The sequence below is a fragment of the Macaca mulatta genome, chromosome 16 (assembly GCF_049350105.2).
Source record: "Macaca mulatta isolate MMU2019108-1 chromosome 16, T2T-MMU8v2.0, whole genome shotgun sequence".
Classification (NCBI taxonomy): domain Eukaryota; kingdom Metazoa; phylum Chordata; class Mammalia; order Primates; family Cercopithecidae; genus Macaca; species Macaca mulatta.
This window is the reverse complement of record NC_133421.1, coordinates 2,724,604-2,746,049: the sequence shown is the minus strand read 5'-3', so window position 1 is coordinate 2,746,049 and position 21,446 is coordinate 2,724,604. Positions and strand designations below refer to the sequence as shown.

The 21,446-nt window shown below is 55.5% G+C and overlaps 1 protein-coding gene across 14 annotated transcripts in view; it reads left to right on the top strand.

Moving 5' to 3' along the window:
• ABR (ABR activator of RhoGEF and GTPase) overlaps positions 1-21,446 on the top strand; it is a 235,714-nt gene that overhangs the window by 33,636 nt on the left and 180,632 nt on the right. For 4 of the 14 annotated variants that reach the window (XM_015118166.3, XM_077969720.1, XM_077969724.1 and 1 more), the window contains exon 1: positions 9,866-10,332. The exons of 6 other annotated variants lie outside the window; for them this stretch is intronic. Coding sequence is in view for 4 of the 8 variants with exons in the window: in XM_015118164.3 (XP_014973650.1) it covers positions 18,210-18,270 (61 nt within the window). In the remaining 4 variants the exon portion in view is untranslated. Of the gene's footprint in view, positions 1-9,865; positions 10,333-17,955; positions 18,271-21,446 lie in introns of those variants that run through there. 4 more of the 14 variants (XM_015118164.3, XM_077969717.1, XM_077969722.1 and 1 more) reach the window with 1 other exon arrangement.

The window sequence follows — 21,446 nt, the reverse complement described above, 5'->3', positions numbered from 1 at the left end:
GTGGTCTTTGCAGGAAGTCGAGGTTCTTTGTGGGCCTGGAAGGAAATGTGGCCTGCGTGTACATCCTCGTGTGTGGTCTCTGGGAGGGGGAGCAGACAGAACCCGGAGCCCCAGAGACTAGGGAGGCTTCTCTGTGGTGGCTTCCTCATTTCTGATTAGTTGTGGCAGGGTGCAAATACAGTCTGTTTTGCAAAAGCAGCTCCTTTACGTCCAGAAGGCAACAGCTCAGCTCTTCTTTAGGGCCTCCAAAGAACTAACCCCCAGTGTGGGGCCGTGGCCAGCCGGACGCAGCAGCAGCAGCAGCAGCAATGTTCCTGTCTCAGCAGACTGCAGTGTGGCCTTGATCTGGCGGTCAGCGGGGTATATTCGCCCCCAGAGCCAGGGGTCTGAGGAGCCCAGCTCCAGCTAGGTCTTAGGTGGAGGCACCGTAGGTGCTGCTCTCTGGGGAAAACCAAGTCACGATCTGATTTGGGTGAGCGCTGATCTTCCCCCCAGTGTGACCCAAAGCTCCCTGGGATGTTGGCTATAGGGAGGAGTGGGGAGCCACTCCCCGACTCCGGGGACCAGCCCGGGGTCCAGGAAAGGAGACTTCCCAGCACCCTCCCCCTCTCTGCTGGGGGCCCGGCATGCCCCTCATGTGATAGGCATGTGGCTTTTTGGAGGAAAGAAAATTTCACAATCAGACAGAAACGGCAACTGGGAAAATAACTCATGCAGGGGATTGAGCAATGAGTGTCTAGAAGACTGGGGGCCACGAGAAGGGGATTAGGGTGAGGTTTCACCAGAGCCGTGGCTAAGATCCCAGGAGGCTCCTGGAGCTCGAGGCTTCAGAATGGTCAGGATCCGGAGGGATGGTGTCTTTCTGTCTCCAACCTGTCAGAACACAGACTGGGCATGGGGCTGACCCTGCCCAGAGACGGAGGTTTGAGATCATTCCCTCCGGCATTAAGTGGAGGTGGCTTCCGCTCAGAGCCGCCAGCCGAACCCTCTCTGCCCCACAGCAGGAGATCAGGGCCTGTTCCCAGAGGCTCTGAAATAGGAATAACTCTCCTTACAGTGCTCCTTGTGATACTCGGCCAAGCCTGGGCTGGGCAGGGCTGGGGGCTGCCTTGAAGAAAGAGATGCCTCCGGCCGGGCGCGGTGGCTCAAGCCTGTAATCCCAGCACTTTGGGAGGCCGAGACGGGCGGATCACAAGGTCAGCAGATCGAGACCATCCTGGCTAACACGGTGAAACCCCGTCTCTACTAAAAAAAAATACAAAAAACTAGCCGGGCGAGGTGGCGGGCGCCTGTAGTCCCAGCTACTCGGGAGGCTGAGGCAGGAGAATGGCATGAACCCGGGAGGCGGAGCTTGCAGTGAGCTGAGATCCGGCCACTGCACTCCAGCCTGGGCGACAGAGCGAGACTCCATCTCAAAAAAAAAAAAAAAAAAAAAAGAAAGAGATGCCTCCAAGATCCGACACCCTCGGGAGTGTGGCAGGATGCGTCTGCCCGGGAGCACTGCAGGGGAGCTGGGATTCCTGGAGCGTTTGGGAAGGTTTCTGAGCAGCGCAGTGTCCTTACTTAGGAAGCTGGGTCTCGGCCAGGCACGGGGCTCACGCCTGTAATCCCAGCACTTTGAGAAGTCGAGGCAGGCGGATCACCCGAGGTCAGGAGTTGAGACCAGCTTGGCCAACATGGTGAAACCCCTCTCTACTAAAAATACAAAGCAAAACAAACAAACAAAAATAGCTGGCCGTGGTGGTGTGTACCTGTAATCCCAGCTGCTTGGGAGGCTGAGGCAAGAGAATCACTTGAACCTGAGAGGCGGAGGTTGCAGTGAGCCAAGATCGTGCCATTGCACTCCAGCCTGGGTGACAGAATGAGACTCTGTCTCAATCAATCAATCAATCAATAAAAATATAAATAAAGAAAACGAAGAAGAAAGAAAATACCCTTGCCACCAGAGATCCTCCAGGTACAGACCTCACGTTCAAGGAGGAGTCAAAAGAACCCAGGAGCTTGTCAGATTTCAGTTGAGGAGAAAGACAATGGAAATTCATCTTCATGTCTTCCTTCCTTTGCCACTTTCCCTGGAGAGTAGCTTTAAGAGCTGCACTGGCCGGGCGCGGTGGCTCACGCTGTAATCCCAGCACTTTGGGAGGCTGAGGCGGGCAGATCACAAGGTCAGGAGATCGAGACCATCCTGGCTAACATGGTGAAACACTGTCTCCACTAAAAATACAAAAAATTAGCTGGTCACAGTGGCGGGCGCCTGTAATCCCAGCTACTCAGGAGGCTGAGGCAGGAGAATCGCTTGAACCTGGGAGGTGGAGGTTGCAGTGAGCTGAGATCACACCACTGCACTCCACACTCCAGCCTGGGGAATAGAACGAGACTCTATCTCAAAAACAAAAACAAAAAGGCTGCACTGATGTACTTGACTTAGCAGCAGGTGCCAGTGCTGCCTGGCCTGCTGGAAACCGAGCTCTTTGTGAGTGAATGTCAGGGGGCATCCAGTCAGGAGGCTTTCCTGAAGCTTCAGGACTGGCGGCCAGGTACAGTTGCTCTGGACCGAGCCAGACCAGGGTGTGAACTTGACTCCTTCACTCGCTAGAAGTGTGACCTTGAGCCTCTTCTGTAAAGTGGGCGTTGTGACTGTGGCTTCCACACAGAGAGGCTGCTTGCGAAGAGTGAAGGTTACGTGTTTAACCTGTGCCTAGAACGTAAATACTGGTGATGCTCGGGACACATCGGCCAAAGGGCTTTCAGCAAACTCGCCAGGAGAGGAGGGGAGTCCTGAATCCTTGTGTGTATTGAGGGGGAGGGGGTGTCCCTGAAAGGCTTCTCTTTAAGGTGGATCCAAGAAAAGCTGCTAATTCTGTTGTTTTCCTGGATTCATGCTGAGGCCACACATTAGATTAGTAGCAGTTTCTTTCTTTTTTTTTTTTTTTTGAGACGGAGTCTAGCTCTGTTGCCCAGGCTGGAGTGCAGTGGCCGGATCTCAGCTCACTGCAAGCTCCGCCTCCCGGGTTTATGCCATTCTCCTGCCTCAGCCTCCCGAGTAGCTGGGACTACAGGTGCCCGCCACCTCACCCGGCTAATTTTTTTTTTTTTTTTGTATTTTAGTAGAGACGGGGATTCACTGTGTTAGCCAGGATGGTCTCGATCTCCTGAACTCGTGATCCGCCCGTCTCGGCCTCCCAAAGTGCTGGGATTACAGGCTTGAGCCACCGCGCCCGGCCTAGTAGCAGTTTCTATATTCGCCCCCGGTTCCCAAAAGAACCTTCTCCACAGTCATCCATTCTAGCTCTTCACTCTATTCCCACGTCGGTCTCTGTGCAATTTTTTTTTTTTTTTTTTTTTTTTGAGACAAGTTTTGCTCTTGTTGCCCAGGCTGGAGTGCAATGGCGCCATCTCAGCTCACTACAGCCTCTACCTCCTGGGTTCAAGCGATTCTCCTGCCTCAGCCTCCCCAGTAGCTGGATTACAGGCGCCCACCACCATACCCCACTAATGTTCTATTTTTAGTAGAGAGAGGGTTTCACCATGTTGGCGAGGCTGGTCTCGAACTTCTGACCTCAGGTGATCCGCCCACCTCAGCCTCCCAAAGTGCTGGGATTACAGGTGCCTTCCACCACGCCCAGCTAATTTTTTGTATTTTTAGTAGAGACGGGGTTTCACCATGTTGGCCAAGCTGGTCTTGAACTCCTGGCCTCAGGTGATCTGCTTACCTTGGCCTCCCAAAGTGCTGGGATAATAGGCGTGAGCCACCGTGGCCGGTCCACATTCTTTCTAGAAGCATTTAGTCATCAATTCAGTTTGAAGTGGTGCTTCCCTCCTACCCCCTCCATAACTCACTGTCCAGACCTCTCTCTCTGCTTTCCCTCTTTGTGATTTCTGGACATGTCCGAAGTCCATTATCATAAGCAACCTGGGAAAAGGAACTCTGGCTTATACAGTAGGGCTCAGGGAATATTCAATGAAATAATAAGTAACTTTTCTGCAGGGTGCAGTGGCTCATGCCTGTACTCCCAGCGCTTTGGGAGGATGAGGCAGGAGGATTGCTTGAGCCTAGGAGTTCGAGACCAGCCTGGGTAACATAGTGAGACTCTGGCTCTACAAAATAATAATAATAATACAACTTTTCTAGCTCTGAAAACCCATTAAACTTCCGGGAATATAGGAACTGAAGGATGGGAAAGAGGAAAGATTCCCCCCTCCGTTATTAGCTGCTGCCGGGGACTTACCTCTCTTCATGTTGAGGTGAGGAAATCAAGGGACAGACGGGGAAAGGCAGCTCTTCAGAGTCACACAGCAAGTGAGTGGCAGAGCCAGCAGCTAGATTCAGGCTGTGCGCGGCTGAGCGTTCCTTCCCTTCTGTTGGAGAGAGGCATCGGGGTGTTGAGGGGCTAATGTGTGGCTCCTGGAGCGGTCGTGTGGCACTGTGACAGTGACGTGATTTAATACATGCAAAGTCCTTAGGGCAGCCTGGGCACAGTAAGCGCATGGAAGTGTTTGCGGCATCATTTCTATATTACCCTCTGTTCTTCTTCCACACCCCTACTCCTTTCACCAGGCCCCTCATTTCAGGAGAGAGAAGAACCCTGACACTGTTAAATATGCCAGAACAGGCTGGGCGCTCACGCCTGTGATCCCAGCACTCTGGGAGGCCGAGGCGGGTGGATCACCTGAGGTCAGGAGTTTTGAGACCCGCCTGACCAACATGGTGAAACCCTGTCTCTACTAAAAATACAAAAATTGGCCGGGCGCGGTAGCTCAAGCGTGTAATCCCAGCACTTTGGGAGGCTGAGACGGGCGGATCACGAGGTCAGGAGATCAAGACCATCCTGGCTAACACGGTGAAACCCTGTCTCTACTAAAAATACAAAAAACTAGCCTGGCGAGGTGACGGGCGCCTGTAGTCCCAGCTACTCGGGAGGCTGAGGCAGGAGAATGGTGTGAACCCGGGAGGTGGAGCTTGCAGTGAGCTGAGATCCGGCCACTGCACTCCAGCCCGGGTGACAGAGCAAGACTCCGTCCCAAAAAAAAAAAAAAAAAAAATTAGCTGGTCATGGTGGCACATACCTGTAATCCCAGGTACTCAGGAGGCTGAGGCAGGAGAATCACTTGAACCCGGGAGGCGGAGGTTGCAGTGAGCTGAGACTGCACCACTAGACTTCAGCCTGGGCAACAGAGGGAGATTCTGTCTCATAAATAAATAAATAAATAAATAAATAAATAAATAGAAAAGAAAAGAAAAGAAAAATGCCAGAACATCCAGAACATCGTTACTAGGCAGCGGTGAAAAGCTGGTGGGAAGCTTGGTGGACTAACCCCTGTCTGGTGGGATGACTTTCTGGATCTTTACAAACTCAAGGCCCAAGAACCGGATCTTGATTCGACATTGGTTGTTTTGTTTGTTTATTTGCTCTGGTGATGGGAACATGGAAAGGAGCCGTCCTCCTTTCCGTGCACAGGCCCCCAGCAGACCAGGAGTCCGGTGCCGCGCTTTGCAGGACCCTCGGGTCGGCGTGCTGGTCACCGTCACCCAGCGCAGTCTGCACCTGCAGAAGTGTTGCCCGAGCCCTGTCTGTCAGGCCCTGCAGACTCGCTCAGGCCAGCCCCTCGGGAGTGTGAAGGCCCGGAATCCGTTTCTATCCTATTTCTCCCCATTGAACTGAAAGCCAGATTTCCCATCTGTCGGGTCGGAGGTGCATCAAGTCATCCCTGGGAGTTGGTGAGTCACAGCATCAGCCTGCAGCGCCGTGGGGCAGAGGGGTAAGCATACCGTGAGCAACTGGCATCTTCCTTCTCGGAACCCCGACAGACGGCGAGAGGAGACGGGACGGGCACGTACCCAGAAACTGCTTTCTTCCCAAGCTCCCTCCCCCAAACACAAGTTTTTGTGTGTGTGTTTTTTTGAGATGGAGTCTCACTCTGTTGCCCAGGCTGGAGTGCAGTGGCATGATCTCGGCTCACTGCAACCTCCACCTCCGCCGCCTGGGTTCAGCGATCCTCCTGCCTCAGTCTCCTGAGTGGCTGGGATTACAGGCACCCACTACCACGCCTGGCTAATTTTTGTATTTTTAGTAGAGATGGGGTTTCACCATGTTGGCCAGGCTGGTCTCGAACTCCTGACCTCAGGTGATCCACCCGCCTTGGCCTCCCAAAGTGCTTGGATTACAGGCGTGAGCCACCGTGCCCGGCCTAAAAACAAGTTTTATTGCAAATTTGGAACAGGCCTCGGAGAAGGACTCTGACAATTGAGACCGAAGTTCCCTTAGTGGGCTGAATGATTTCTGGGTTTCTATGCCGTTTCCATGTTGGAGCCTGATTGGATAAAAAGGAGTACAGCCTCCAGTACTGGCTGCTGAGCAAGGCAGCCCTGTGCACTGGGGAATTTTCAGCTAGGGTTTTTCATGAGCAGTTAGAGAACTAATTGGAACAGCAATTCTCCCACTCCAAACCCCGTTCTAGGGGCCGGTTGTTCGTTCTTCGCGTCTTTCCAGAGAGGGTGGTCATTCTGGACGTGGTATCTCAACCAGCCAAACAGTTGTCTTCCAGTCGGTGGAGTTGGGCTGGCTGGAACATCTGTACTGCCTCATTCCGGGCTGTTTGTGACCAGGAATATACTTGTTCATTCATTCACATTTGCTCATTCATTCACTGAAACTATTTGTGCAAGGTCCTGGGGTTACAGTGAATAACGGAGACGTGGTTCCTATCCTCCCAGAGACCTCAGTCTAGCAGGAGAGACAGGCATGGAACGTTTACAAGAGTACTGAGCATTGAGAAGGAGGGAGCGACGCAGGCCTTCCTGGTCTGGTGGGTAGGGAAAGCTCCCTGGAAGACGAGATATTTAAGTTAAGACCAGAAGGGTGAGTAGGAGTTACCCAGGCAGAGTGGGGGCAGAGCATTTTCGCCAGAGATACCAACCTATGCAAAAGTTCCGAGACAGGAAAAAGTAGAAGACAGCAAGGAGTAGAATGTGCCAGATGAAGCTGAAAGGGGTGCAGAGGACCGGCCACAGGGCCCTTAGTCCACCAAAAGGATGTGTGGGTCTCTATCCTGACAGCAGTGACTCGGGAGGCTGAGGCAGGAGAATTGCTTGAACCTGGGAGGTGGAGGTTGCAGTGAGCCGCCGAGATTGCACCATTACACCCCAGCCTGGGGCACAACAGCAAGACTCCATTTAAAAAAAAAAAAAAAAAAGGCCGGGTGCGGTGGCTCACGCCTGTAATCCCAGCACTTTGGAAGGTTGAGGAGGGCGGATTATGAGGTCAGGAGATCGAGACCATCCTGGCTAACATGGTGAAACCCCGTCTCTACTAAAAATACAAAAAATTAGCCGGGCATGGTGGCGGACGCCTGTAGTCCCAGCTACTTGGGAGGTTGAGGCAGGATAATGGCGCGTACCCGGGAGGCGGAGCTTGTAGTGAGCTGAGATCGCGCCACTCACTCCAGCCTGGGCGACAGAGACACTGTCTCAAAAAAAAAAAAAAAAAAAAGGAAGCCATAGACAGCTCTTAGTAAGAGGAATGACATGCCACGTGTTTTAGGATGTTTTAGAGCAATTCTTTAGTTGCTATGAGACGCTGGGAAACTCTTTCCTCTAATTAATCTTCATATCTTTGATGTCAGTCTCGTGAGCCTGGGACGGCTCCAACCAACGGACCCAGCCAAAACGTGGCCACTGTGGCCGGAGTCTCACCCTTCTTCACTCTCCTTTCGGGAGAACACGGGTCATGTGTGCTCGTTTCTCGTACCAGCTCCTGGCACCGGCCTGTGTGTTCATGAGACTGAACTGACCAGCTCGGGACGAGGCGCCAAGGGCTTGGGGAAGAGGAAATTAGGAGTCACGAGGTTTCACGATCAGAACCCGAAAGTGCCTTATGGAAAATTTGCATGTCCTGGGTGCAGCTCAGCCTAAGAGAACCCGGTGCGGTGTGTGTGTCTGGCTTCTGGGAGAGGCAGCCAGAGGCACCGGCTTCCCTTGTGAAGGTGGCTGGGTCAGACTGCCCCCTCCCTCCACCCCTAAGTTTGTGAAGGTGAAATTTAGTTAGGAAGGACATCCAAAGCAGCGTGATGGGGAAGGACGACCAGCTGGGGGTGGGGTGAGAGCTTGCCATCCGCCATCCTCCGTTTTCCCCAACCGGGTAGAGTTCTCAATGCTGTTGGCATTTATGACAGATGTTCTTGAGAGCAAGTCCTGCAGGACATTTTAACATTTCTGGCTTCTGCCTTTTGAAGGGTAGTAGCGACCCCTAGTTATTATGACCTCTTTGTTTTTTTTGAGACAGAGTCTCACTCTGTCGCCCAGGCTGGAGTGCAGTGGCGCAATCTCAGCTCACTGCAAGCTCCTCCCAGTGGGTTCAAGTGATTCTCCTGCCTCAGCCTCCCGAGTAGCTGGGACTACAGGTGCCCGCCACCACACCCGGCTAATGTTTTTGTATTTTTAGTAGAGATGGAGTTTCACCGTGTTAGCCAGGATGGTCTTGATCTCTTGACCTTGTGATCCACCTGCTTCGGCCTCCCAAAGAGCTGGGATTACAGGTGTGAGCCACGGCGGCCGGCCTATTGTGACCTCTTCAAATGCTCCCGCACGTTGTTATTTTTATTGACTTATTTGTTTTTTTGAGACAGGGTCTCGCTCTATCTCCCAGGTTGGGGTGTTAGTGGTACGATCTCAGCTCACTGAAGCCTTGATCTCCTAGGCTCAAGCGATTCTCCTGCCTCAGTCTCTTGAGTAGCTGGGACTACAGGTGCCCGCCACCACGCCTGGTTAATTTTGTTTTTTTTTTTTTTGAGACGGAGTCTCGCTCTGTCGCCCGGGCTGGAGTGCAGTGGCTGGATCTCAGCTTACTGCAAGCTCCGCCTCCCGGGTTTACGCCATTCTCCTGCCTCAGCCTCCCGAGTAGCTGGGACTACAGGTGCCCGCCACCTCGCCCAGCTAGTTTTTTGTATTTTTTAGTAGAGACGGGGTTTCACCGTGTTAGCCAGGATGGTCTCGATCTCCTGACCTTGTGATCCGCCCGTCTCAGCCTCCCAAAGTGCTGGGATTACAGGCTTGAGCCAATGCGCCCAGCCCTAATTTTGTATTTTTAGTAGAGACAGGGTTTCACCACGTTAGCCAGGCTGGTCTTGAACTCCTGGCCTCAAGTGATCCACCTTCCTTGGCCTCCCAAAGTGCTGGGATTATAGGCGTGAGCCTCTGTGCCCGGCCCAATTTAAGAATATTTTATTTTATTTTATTTTGTTTTAGAGGAAGCCTCACTCTATCATGCCCAGACTAGAGTGCAGTGGCACGATCTCGGCTTACTGCAACCTCAGCCTCCCGGGTTCAAGCGATTCTCCTGCCTCAGCCTCCAGAGTAGCTGGGATTACAGGTGCCCGCCACCATGCCCGGCTACTTTTTGTAATTTTTTTAGTAGAGATGGGGTTTCACTATGTTGGCCAGGCCGGTCTCGAACTCCTGACCTCAGCTGATCCGCCCACATCGGCCTCCCAAAGTGCTGGGATTACAGGCGTGAGCTGCCACACCCGGCACATTTGAAGGTGTTTTAGCGAAGGTTTTGTCCGGCGGGATAGTCATTCTCCCCATGTCACTCCTGGGGGCTTCTGCTCTCTCCTGCCTGGACGGAGTTCCTCCTGACTCTCCCAGCTGTGTTCCCACCAGCAGCCTGCAGCCCCGTGTCCAAGCTGGAGATTGTTGTCCAGGCACTTGCGGGCCGCTTGGCAGGAAGCCTCCGGTGGCCGAGGTGCTGCTATGCGGCCACCAGATGGCGCTGGGGAGCACCCCACTGTCTGCCGCAGGCCGGGCAGAGGCAGGACTGGACTGCAGAGGGAACTTGCCTTAAAGAGGCCTGGTCCTTAAAGACACAGCACACACGGCCTGACTGGCAGTCCCAGAGCCAGGCTCCACTGATGGCAGGCGCCCCTGGCTAGGCTCTGAGGTTCTTTTGCCCTCGCCTTGCTGAATGGTGAGCCTCTGACTCTCGGAGCCCGTCTCCTTGACGGCCTGCCCTGAGCTCCTGCACCCACTCCTGGGCCTGATGGGGACAGGGCCAGCCTGCTGGGTGGTGTCCGAGGTCCTGGCACAGCAGCGTAGGCCTGGGATGCGTCTGCAGAATTCTGGCTGAACGAGCAAGGAGCACGGCCAGCTTCGGGGCCGTGGTGACCACAGGAGGGCAGAGGGCCAGCGCGTGAGCGCTGACCCCAGCTGGACGTGTTCTTGCTTCCCTTGGGGCTGAGGAGATTGGAGCCCCAGAACTGAATCTCTGGGTTTGGAGCCTTAGAGAATCCACTGTCTCTTCTGCTGGCATCTTTCTGAATGCTGATGGGGACTTGGTGGTAAGTAATGAGGAGGGGACTCCAGGCCCTGCTGTCCAGCCCTCGGAAAACTCTGCTGTTGACCTCTGGGTGGTGTCATCTGAGCCATGTCAAGTGAGGGCCATGTGAGCTGGGGCTTGGTGAGAGACCCTTCTAAAACTGTGGCTCGGGGGGTGCGTAATCTAAGCCAGCGGCTCTGTCCACGATTCTGCACTTGCTGTGGCCCCTGGCCGTGGGAACGGGGCTTCAACTCGGCCCCTGGGAAGTGTGTGGGGGCGTGTGGGGAGTGTCACAGCTGCAAGGACCTGATGTCACTGTGCCTTATCCTGCAGTGATGCCTAGAGAGGCAGCGAGAGGGGGAGCAGGTCTTCCCATGACTCAAGCTGACACAAAACTTCGGTGGAGAAATGACTAACTGGGAAGGGCTTTCAGTTCACCTCTGTTGCCTGTAGGTCTCACTGGCTACCGGAAAAGCCAGGAGGCTGAGCGGAGGGCAGGGGAGAAGAGGGCAAAAGACAGACTCCTAGGCTGAGCCTTCGCCCTTAGAGATGACGCTATGGAGGCCTGGGGAATTTTCTTTCCCCAGACTAGAGGGCTGAGAATGAATCTTAGAATAGTAAATGCTGCCCGGGTGCAGTGGCTCACGCCTGTAATCCCAGCTCTTTGGGAGGCTGAGGCGGGCAGATCACCTGAGGTTGGGAGTTCGAGACCAGCCTGGCCAACATGGCAAAACCCCATCTCTACTAAAAATACAAAAAATTAGCTGGGCGTGGTGGCGGACATCTGTAATCCCAGCTACTCGGGAGGCTGAGGCAGGGGAACCGCTTGAACCTGGAAGGCGGAGGTTTCAGTGAGGCAAGATTGTGCCACTGCACTCCGGCCAGGCAACAAGACTCTGTCTGAAAAGAAAAAAAAAAAAAGGAAGAATATATGCTGCTTTACTGTACCAAGGAAATGGAAATGGAGCAAAGCGTGGCAAACAGGCCTCCCCAGGATCTGCCAGGAGAGTTTATAGTCTGCCGGGAGGTCATCTTCTTGATCCACCTGGGCACACTTTTTTTTTTTTTTTTTTTTTTTCCATGAGACGGAGTCTCACTCTGTCGCCCAGGCTGGAGTGCAGTGGCGAGATCTCAGCTCACTGCAAGCTCTGCCTCCCGGGTTTAAGCATTTCTCCTGCTTCAGCCTCCCAAGTAGCTGGGATTACAGGTGCCCACCACCATGCCCAGCTAATTTTTGTATTTTTAGTAGAGACGGGGTTTCACCATGTTGGCCAGGCTAGTCTTGAACTCCTGACCTCAGGTGACCCGCTGGCCTCGGCCTCCCAAAGTGCTGGGATTACAGACGTGAGCCACCGTGCCTGGCCCTGGGCGCACACCGTCTACAGATGTGAACACTGAGGCTGGAAATTCTTGAGATTGGCCAGAGGCATCAATGAAATGGGGTTTTGCCGGGACTGGCATTTGGGAGATTGTCACTGGACTTTGTTCAGCTTGTCTCCATGGTCATCTGGCCTGCTGTAGTAGATACGGTTTTCTTGGGAAACCAGTTCTCTTCCTACTTTATCATCAGTGGCCTCGGGAGGGTTCTGAAGTAACGCTGCGTGCCTCCCTCGTGTAGCTCTGATTTCTTCCTCCCTGAGTTTAACTTCATCCTGTTCGTTTCTTCATTCAGTAATTGTCGCTCAATGCAGAGATTACCCACGGGAACCCCAGATTCAGGCTTAGTTCGTTTCCAAGCATCGCCATCTGCTAGTTAGTCAGTGGCTTAGCCTCTCTGCACCTCAATTTTGTCCTCTGTGAAATGGAGATAATAGTAAATTGGCTTATTGTAAGGATTAGGTGAAATAAACTATGTAAAGCAGATAGAGCAGTGCCTGGCACTTAAGAACCACTCGGCCGGGCGCGGTGGCTCACGCCTGTAATCCCAGCACTTTGGGAGGCCGAGACGGGCGGATCACGAGGTCAGGAGATCGAGACCATCCTGGCTAACACGGTGAAACCCCGTCTCTACTAAAAAAATACAAAAAAACTAGCCGGGCGAGGTGGCGGGCGCCTATAGTCCCAGCTACTCGGGAGGCTGAGGCAGGAGAATGGCGTGAACCCGGGAGGCGGAGCTTGCAGTGAGCTGAGATCCGGCCACCGCACTCCAGCCTGGGTGACAGAGCGAGACTCCGTCTCAAAAAAAAAAAAAAAAAAAAAGAACCACTCAATAGACCAGGCATGGTGGCTCACACCTATAATCCCAGCACTTTGGGAGGGTGAGCCAGGAGGATCTGCTTGAACCCAGGAGTTCGAGGCTGCAGTGAGCTGTGATAACGCACTGCACTCCAGACTGGGTGACAGAGCAAGACTTTGTCAAAAAATAAATAAATAAAAAAAAGCACTCCATAGCTGTTAGCTGTCATTAATTTTATTTGTTCAATGTGCATTATTGAATGCTTATCTGCTGGGCTTTCGGCAGAAAGCTGATCTGGAGGCACAGTGCAGTCATAGCTGCGTTGGGAGTCTACCTGAGCCTTGTTCACCCCCTGCGCCGAGCACTGGGTCTGCCCAGTGAGGAAGGTGCAATCCTGGCTTATTTATTTATCTTTTTTGAGACAGAGTCTTGCTCTGTCACCCAGGCTGGAGTGCAGTGGCACCGTCTCGGCTCACTGCAAGCTCCGCCTCCCAGGTTCACGCCATTCTCCTGCCTCAGCCTCCCGAGTAGCTGGGACTACCGGCACCTGCCACCTCGCCCGGCTAATTTTTTGTAGTTTTAGTAGAGATGGGGTTTCCTCGTGTTAGCCAGGATGATCTCATCTCCTGACCTCGTGATCCGCCCACTTCGACCTCCTGAAGTGCTGGGACTACAGGTGTGAGCCACCGCGCCCGGCTAATTTTTTGTGTATTTAGTACAGAGTTTCCCCGTGTTAGCCAGGATGGTCTCATCTCCTGACCTCGTGATCCACCCACCTTGGCCTCCCAAAGTGCTGGGATTACAGGCGTGAGCCACTGTGCCCAGCCCCGGCTTTTGTTTTTTTTGAGAGAGAGTCTCACTCTGTCGCCCAGGCTGGAGTGCAGTGGCGCGATCTCGGCTCACTGCAGCTTCCATCTCCCGGGTTCATGCCATTCTCTTGCCTCAGCCTCCCGAGTAGCTGGGACTACAGGCGCCCGCCACCATGCCCGGCTGATTTTTTGTGATCTGCCCGCCTCGGCCTCCCAAAGTGCTGGGATTACAGGTGTGAGCCACTGTGTCTAGTCCCGGCTTTTTTTTTGAGAGGGAGTCTCACTCTGTCACCCAGGCTGGAGTGCAGTGGTGCGATCTTGGCTCACTGCTGGGATTACAGGCACATGCCACCACGCCCAGCTAATTTTTGTATTTTTAGTAGAGGCAGGGTTTCACCAGGCTGGCCAGGCTGGTCTCGAACTCCTGACCTCAGGCTATCTGCCTGGGTCGGCCTCCCAAAGTGCTGGGATTATGGGTGTGAGCCACTGTGCCCGGCCAGTCCGGCTTTTAAGGAGCTGATGGGCCATTGAGGGCCAAACTCTCGGTGGTTTGGTCATCAAAGTCTATTTTTGGTTTTGGTTTTTCATTTTTATGTAGAGGGACCCACTCCCTCCCACCCACTGTGCATCCAGCCTCTGCACGCACCGGGGCTCCCTGCATGGGAACATATTTTTGTCATCAGTGCTGACCTCTGGGTGATCAAGGAAGCAGAGACTCCTGGGGCCTTTCTGTCGTGTGCAGTGGAGCTGAGCTGCTAACATGAGAAGGGAGGAAAAGTGGAGATACCCAGTTTTGGTTCTAGGGACCGTCCCCTTTTTTCCCTCTTGGTCAAGTGATTGGTAGAAGCAAGGGTTGCTTGTTGGAGAGGCCGTGAGTAGCACATGCTTGGGAATTAGGAGCAGGGCAAATGGCCTTGAAAATGGGATGTACCTTCTTCCCACTCAGCCCCTCATCATGAACCCAGTGCTCCTGGCAGTGCAACTAACCATGAAATTCCCTTTAAGTCCAGTGATGAGGCAGAAGCAGGCAGGTCACCCCGGGGCTGGAGAGCCGCAGACAGTCTGAGTGCACAGGCTGGAGGGAGGGCGGAGGAGGGTGGAGAGCACTGGCCCCATGGACTATCTGGGGAATGGTTAGAGAAGGGGTCTGGAGGAGGCAGCGTGATAGGTGGGGGTTCAGTGCCTTGGGGAGCACTGGCTGGTCCACATTTAGCTGAATCAGGAAGGTCTGTCTACCACAGCTCCCCGCTGCTCTGACAGATTGGGGTTGACGGTTGCGGTTAAGAGCACTTCAGGGTAGCATCATCTTTGGCAAAGCCCAGACGGGGACTCTTTTTTTTTTTTTGAGACGGAGTCTTGCTCTGTTGCCCAGGCTGGAGTGCAATGGCATGATCTCGGCTCACTGCAAGCTCCGCCTCCCAGGTTCACGCCATTCTCCTGCCTCAGCCTCCCGAGTAGCTGGGACTACAGGCGCCCGCCACCTCGCCCGGCTAGTTTTTTGTATTTTTTAGTAGAGACGGGGTTTCACCGTGTTAGCCAGGATGGTCTCGATCTCCTGACCTCATGATCCGCCCGTCTCGGCCTCCCAAAGTGCTGGGATTACAGGCGTGAGCCACTGTGCCCGGGCTGAGAAGGACTCTTTAACTCCTTCCTTCCCAGTGCGTGATGTTGCATCTCCCCAACTCCTCAGTGCCAGGGATGTGGAGGTTTCTGTCCCCATCCCAAATCACTGTGGTGCTCAAAGGCTCACACGCTTGTCTGTAGGGCCGAGGTTAGCATCTGGCCGTGTGGTGTTAACATCTACTGGAAGCCATCCAACAAAGGCATCAGGGGAATCTCGAAGTGTCTGCCCTTTCCCGAGCCACGTTGTCTGAGACAGACGTCTGGAGATGGAAGCGGGTTGACAGGGTTTCCCAGAGGGTGGTCTCTAACCCCATAGACCCGCAGAGATTTCTCAGAACCTTCATTACCCGGTGATCCGCAGTTAGCTGGCCGTGGAGGCAGCGTGCGTGGTGTTTAAGAGGATGAACAGGCCGGGCGCGGTGGCTTACGCCTGTAATCACAGCACTTTGGGAGGCCGAGGCGGGTGGATCACGAGGTCAGGAGATCGAGACTATCCTGACTAACAAGGTGAAACCCTGTCTCTATTAAAAATACAAAAATTAGCCGGGTGTGGTGGTGGGCGCCTGTAGTAGCAGCTACTCAGGAGGCTGAGGCAGGAGAATGGTGTGAACCTGGGAAGCAGAGGTTGCAGTGAGCCGAGATCTCGCCACTGCACTCCAGCCTGGGCAACAGAGTGAGACTCCATCTCAAAAAAAAAAAAAAAAAAAGAGCATGAACAGACTGCCAGGGTTCAAGTCCCAGTCCTCACTTGCTCTCTGGGTGGGTTACTCAGCTGCTCAGGGCCTCGGTTTTCTCACCTGGAAAATGGAGAAAACAGAGATAACAGTGACATTCACAGTGAGATCACGCTAGTGAACGAAGCACTAAGCCGGGCACACAGTAGGCATTCTGTGTGTGTTATTAGAAGTTTTCCTCCCTAGAGCCCTCAAGATTTGTCTCTCCCTCTACCCTCTATCGTGCTGTGGAGTGGAAGGTCCGAGAGTGCCAGGATTGGACAGAATGTAGACAGAAAAAAGCAAACTATGGCAATGCGAAGGAAAGCAACTGCCACATTTTAGCTTGGAGGATGCTGAAAATAGCTTGTTCAAGCCTTTGTAGATAAAAATGTAAAATGTACGCAAATGTATGTGACTCACACAGAAGCATACATCCATGGCTCCTTCACAGTCAGCGCCGGATGTGGCCATCAGGAAAACCCCGCAGTGTGGGGAGAGGGCCCAGGCTGTCTTGGTGGTTGTTGTTTTGAGGAGGGGACTGTACTGCTGCCTCCTGGGCTGGTGGCTCCTGGTGGCAGCAGCTCACGCCCCTGTTTCCACCTTTCTTCTGGGCTGTCTTCTGAGTGTTCCATGTGGGAAGAAGAGACGCCCTTGGCCCCTCATGGCTCCTCCAGCCTCGCGGTCCTCCGAGAGCCTGCTCGTTCCCTTCCCATGCCGAAGCTCTATTTCTGGAGCATCTCATTGGAGATGCACGCCCCCTCCCTGCCAAGCTCCAGGTGCCTGCTTGGCCCTCCCAATCCTGTGTGCCAGTCAGGGACGGTGGGAGGGTGACAGCTGTAGGGAGGGGCGGCAAGAGACAGCGCTGGTGCCTGACCAGGAGGATTGGGGCGGGGGGAGCCCAGGGGACGCAGGGAGGGGCTAATAATATTGAAAACCACTTGTGCCGCAGCCACCTGTAGAGGCTTCCCCACCCAGAGCATCATCCCCTGCGTCTCCCAGGGGCTCCCCAGCCTGTGATGAATGGGTGACCCCCATCTCCCCAGGGGCAGCTGCAGAGGCCTCTGCTCAAGCCGCTTATGGGGCTTCCTCTCAGCATCCTGGGGGAGGAGCTGCTTCTCCCCTTAAGAAGTAGATATGTGTGTGTCTGTTTGGAGTGACGAGGACCGACCCCCACGCCCCTCCAGGGTTCTGCAGGTGCTGACCACACCCGGGCCCAGCAAAGGCCAGGCTGACTTAGCCTTCCTGGTGGGCCTCTGTAGGGCTGGGCTCCAAGAAGGTTTTCCCCTTAAGCTGCCTGGGGATGGGGTGGGGTGGGGACAGCTCCGGGATCTAAACTGTTACTCTGGGGTACCGGGCACCCTGGGTGGTCCCCACTGTTTCCCTTCCCCTGGGTTCAGGAAGGGGCTTCAGCCTCACTGCCCTGGACCCCGCTGGCCTGACTCTCCTCCCCTCCTTCCCTGCTGCAGGGTCACTTGGCCCAAAGAGGTCTATGTGGAAGCTGCCATGGCTGCCACAGAACCAGCCCACGGGAGACAGGCATGGGGCCCCCAATCTCTTCACTGCCCTTGGGCGAGGGGGTCTTCGTTAGAGGGAATTTCGTCTCTAAACGTTCTGTACTCAGGCGTCTTAACCCGACTTCCCACCATTTGTAGGTGACGATGCAAACAGGATTCGGGGTCCCCAGAAGGGGTCCTGGAGGGGAACACGTGGAGCCCCTGGTGCTTCTCCTGGCTCCAGTTTGTCCTCCGCCCAGCAGGGGCACATGTGGGACTGTCCTGGCCCCACGGCCCCGGGACTTCGGCCCTCCAGTGTCTCCAGCCGCCCCCCTCCATGTGTGGCGGGAACGGCCGCGCTCTGAGGTCAGGGGTGTGGAAAGGGACGAGCTGGGTTAGGTTCGGGAGGAGAGAGGCGCCTCCGCGGCGCGCAGGACGTTCACCTCGTGGGTGCCGCAGCGGGTCTGGCTGGGGAGGGGCCCGGCCGCGGTTCCCGCCCCCGAAGCCGCGCTTGGAGATCCCGGGCGGGAGGTGATGTCACCCCTGCGGCGCCCGGGCCCCCCACGGCACCTGGTCTGCGGGTCGCCAGGATCCTGCTGAGGCCGGCGCAGGGGGGGCGAGGGGGGCCTGGGTCTGCGCCGCCGCCCGGAGACCCCCGAGATCCCCGCGGCCCCTCCTCGCCCGGTGCCAGAGCCCCGCTGCACCGTTAGCCCGGCCGGGGGCGTCCTGCGGGGGGCGGAGCCTCGAGGAGATTGGTCCCGCCCTGACCCCGCCGCAAAGCCCCGCCCCGCCACGAAGCCCCGCCCCCGCCCCGCCCCCCGCGAAGTTGCTCGTCGGCTCCAGGATCCGCAGCTGAGCTCCGCGCGGCCGCAGGGGCCGGGAGGGTTCGGGAGGGTTTTGGGGGCGCCCGCCCCGCCCTCGCCCCCGCCCCGGCCGCTGCGCGCTCCTCCCGGGGACCTGGTTCCAGGCCTCCTCGCTCCGCCGCGCTCGCAACTTCGGCCTCCCCCGGCTCACGCCCGCCCTCCCTCCTTTGTTGCGCGATGAGGGTCGGGTTTCGGATCTGACCGAGCCGCCGCCGCGGGATGGAGCCGCTCAGCCACCGGGGCCTGCCGCGCCTGTCCTGGATCGACACCCTCTACAGCAGTACGTGCGCCGGGCGGGGGCGGAGCGGGGGCGGGACCCCAGGATCGAGGTCGGGACCCCAGGATCGGGGTTGGGACCTCAGGCGCCGGACTGGTCTGGGGGACGCGGGCGGGTGCGGGATCGGGGTCCGGATTGGGGTCGGGGTGGGAATCAGCATCAGGGTCGGGACCCAGGCGCCGGGCTGGTCCTGGGGGCGCGGGCGGGGGTCCCCAGAGCGGATTCCCGCGGGCCGGGGGCGGGGACCGTGGGCGGACCGAGCCGAGAGCTGTACCCCCCTTCCCACCTGTTGTGAATCTGGCCTCTGCTAGCCTCGGGTGAGGGAGACCCTTCGGGGTGCTGCCCCCGCCCCCGGACCAGCAGCTTCTCTGTCCAGGCTGAAGCCTAAAAGCCATTTTGAGAAAGTCGTTGGCACCCAAGTTTGCCACCCAGGGGCACTGGGGCTGTGTGGGGTTCGGGGCCCGGGGGTTCGGGGCAGGGGTGGGATCGAGTGGGAGGGGAGACGATGGGTACAGATATCCGCGGGGGCCCTTTGGATGTGGGAGCTGAAAATCCCGGGCTCAGCAGTCTTTCCTGCCAGCCTCATCACCACCCCCACCCTCATCATCACCACCACCCTCAGAAGGGAAAAAAAAAAATAAACCTTCTCGAGTTCTCCACCCCCTCGCTCCCAAATCTGCCTGGGTCATGTGATTGGTCTTGCGTGGCCCCAGGGGACACATAACTGATCACGGGTAATGGGGGGGCTTGGGGCGATCGGAGAGCCACCCCCCCACCCCACCACCGCACCTTTCGCGGGTGCTAGAATGGCACCGCCCCTTCTCTCCACCCCTCCCTGAGACACCTTCGCTGGATGCGCTCAGGGATTAGGAAGATGGTCCTCCTGGGCTTACATAGTGGATTTCACCCTTCCTAAGGCCCACATGAGTGGGACCCTCCCACTCTCTCAGCTCATCTTCCAGGCAGGAGTTGGGGGAGGCGGGTGGGGCCAGGTGGAGCCTGGTTCAGCCTCATTCTAGGCACTGGATGCCATAGAACAGGAGCATTTGTTTTATTTTATTTATTTATTTATTTATTTATTTATTTTGAAACGGAGTCTGGCTCTGTCACCCAGACTAGAGTGCAGTGGAGGATCCTGGCTCACTGCAGCCTCTGTCCCCTGGGTTCAAGTCTCTGCTCACTGCAGCCTCTGTCCCCTGGGATCAAGTGATTCTTCTGCCTCAGCCACCCGAGTAGCTGGGATTACAGGAACCCACCACCATATCTGGCTAATTTTTTGTATTTTTACTAGAGACGGGGTTTCACCATGAGGTCAGGATGGTCTCGAACTCCTGACCTCAGGTAATCTACCGGCCTTGTCCTCCCAAAGTGCTGAGATTACAGGCATGAGCCACCGTGCCCGGCCAACAAGGGCATTTTTAAGCGTCATCCCAGCTAGAGTTCCTTGATAAGTCATATGGGGGGGGTGGGAGGAGTAGAAAAGGGTGATGCCTCGAACCCCAGAGTCTTACCCTGGAGGCTCTGTGGTATCCAACATTTAACCTCTGACCTCAGCATCCCCTTGGGTCCAGGTCATTCCCTGTATCTTCTTCTCCACCCGCCTCCTCCTCCATCCCAGGTTCCTTCCTCTCCTCCCCCCAGGAGCTGTCCTTGTGATGGTTCATTCTGCTTTGGTTTCTCAACATCAAAGGGGCAAAGCCGGATCCCCTGGGTGTGGGTCCTGTGCCAAGTGCCGCCGCTCCATCTGCTCCTTCCCCTGCAGAGGCCAGCGTCGTTGGGTGAAGGTCACGGCCCACGGCTGTGTGGCATGTGTGTGCACGTGTGTCTGCATGAATGGGGGCACACATCTGTTCAGAGCGCCGGTGCAGATCAGCTCCTGACCCGAAGGCAGGATTAGTGACCCTGTCTTAGCTGTGCGCTTGCAAACAGCTTGCAAACAGCCGTCATAACAATGCCTCAGATTCACATGTGCTTAGGTTCCTGAGTATTTCTGGCTCTTTGCAAAACCCAGTTCTTGTTTCCCTATTTCCTGAAGTGTGGAATCCTATGGAAACCTGTCTCTAGCTTTCTCTGTGGCAGAAGACGACTCCCCTGACCTGATCATTTCCAAGGCTTCCATAGCCCACCCTCTTTCCCCCATGCCTGGAGCAAAAAAGCAAAATTGCTTGAGGCCACCTTACAAATTCCTGACCAGAGGAATGCCAGAAAAGGGAATTAGGCCAAGGCCTCTTAGGGGGCTCTGTTGGGCAGCCCTGATTCAGGCAGACTGGCACCTGGGCTGTCGACCCTCCTGCTGCTGCCCTGGCCTCTGGGCGGCTCCTGGGGTGGCCTGGATGGTGGGTGGGAGGGGGCGCTGATATGGCTGCAGTGTGAGAAGTCCCTGCCTCCCACTTCTGAACATCTTATTGGAGAGCTGTAGCAGGAGGCTTCCTGGGGAGGTGCTGTGCAGTCATGTTTGGGCTGTTAGCCATCAACTTTCCTCTTGACAAGAGCCTAAATTAAAACAAATACCCGGGCTGTCATTTGCCTGGCAGTATGGTTTTGTGGCTCCCAGAGGAAGTTCCTCTGCTTCTCAGGAAGCTGTTTGCTTACCAGGCTCGCAGTCCTGGGTGACAAATCTCCACAAAAGCCAGATCCATAGGGAACTGTAAAGGTGGTATACTCAGGGCGTAGGGCGGCAGTGTGACTTTGAGATGGGAATGACTCAGTGGTAGAGGTTCCCTGCCTTCCCCTCTCTGAGCATTGTTCCTGGTGACAATGATAATAGCATTTCCAGAGCACCTGCTGAATGGCAGGCACTGGGATGGGCACTTTCTCTCCCTCCCTCCTTCCCTCCCTCCCTCCCTCCCTCCCTCCCTCCTTCCTTCCTTCCTTCCTTCCTTCCTTCCTTCCTTCCTTCCTTCCTTCCTTCCTGTCTCTCTCTCTTTTTCTCTCTTTCTCTCTCTCTCTCTCTCTTTCTCTCTTTCTTTTCTGAGACAGGGTCTCCCTCTTTGCCCAGGCTGGAGTGCAGTGGTGCGATCTCAGCTCACTGCAACCTCTGCTTCCTGGATTCAAGCAATTCCCCAACCTTAGCCTCCTGAGTAGCTGGGATTACATGTGTGCACCACCACAACCCAGCCAATTTTTGTAGTTTTAGTAGAGATAGAGTTTCACCGTATTGGTCAGGCTGGTCTTGAACT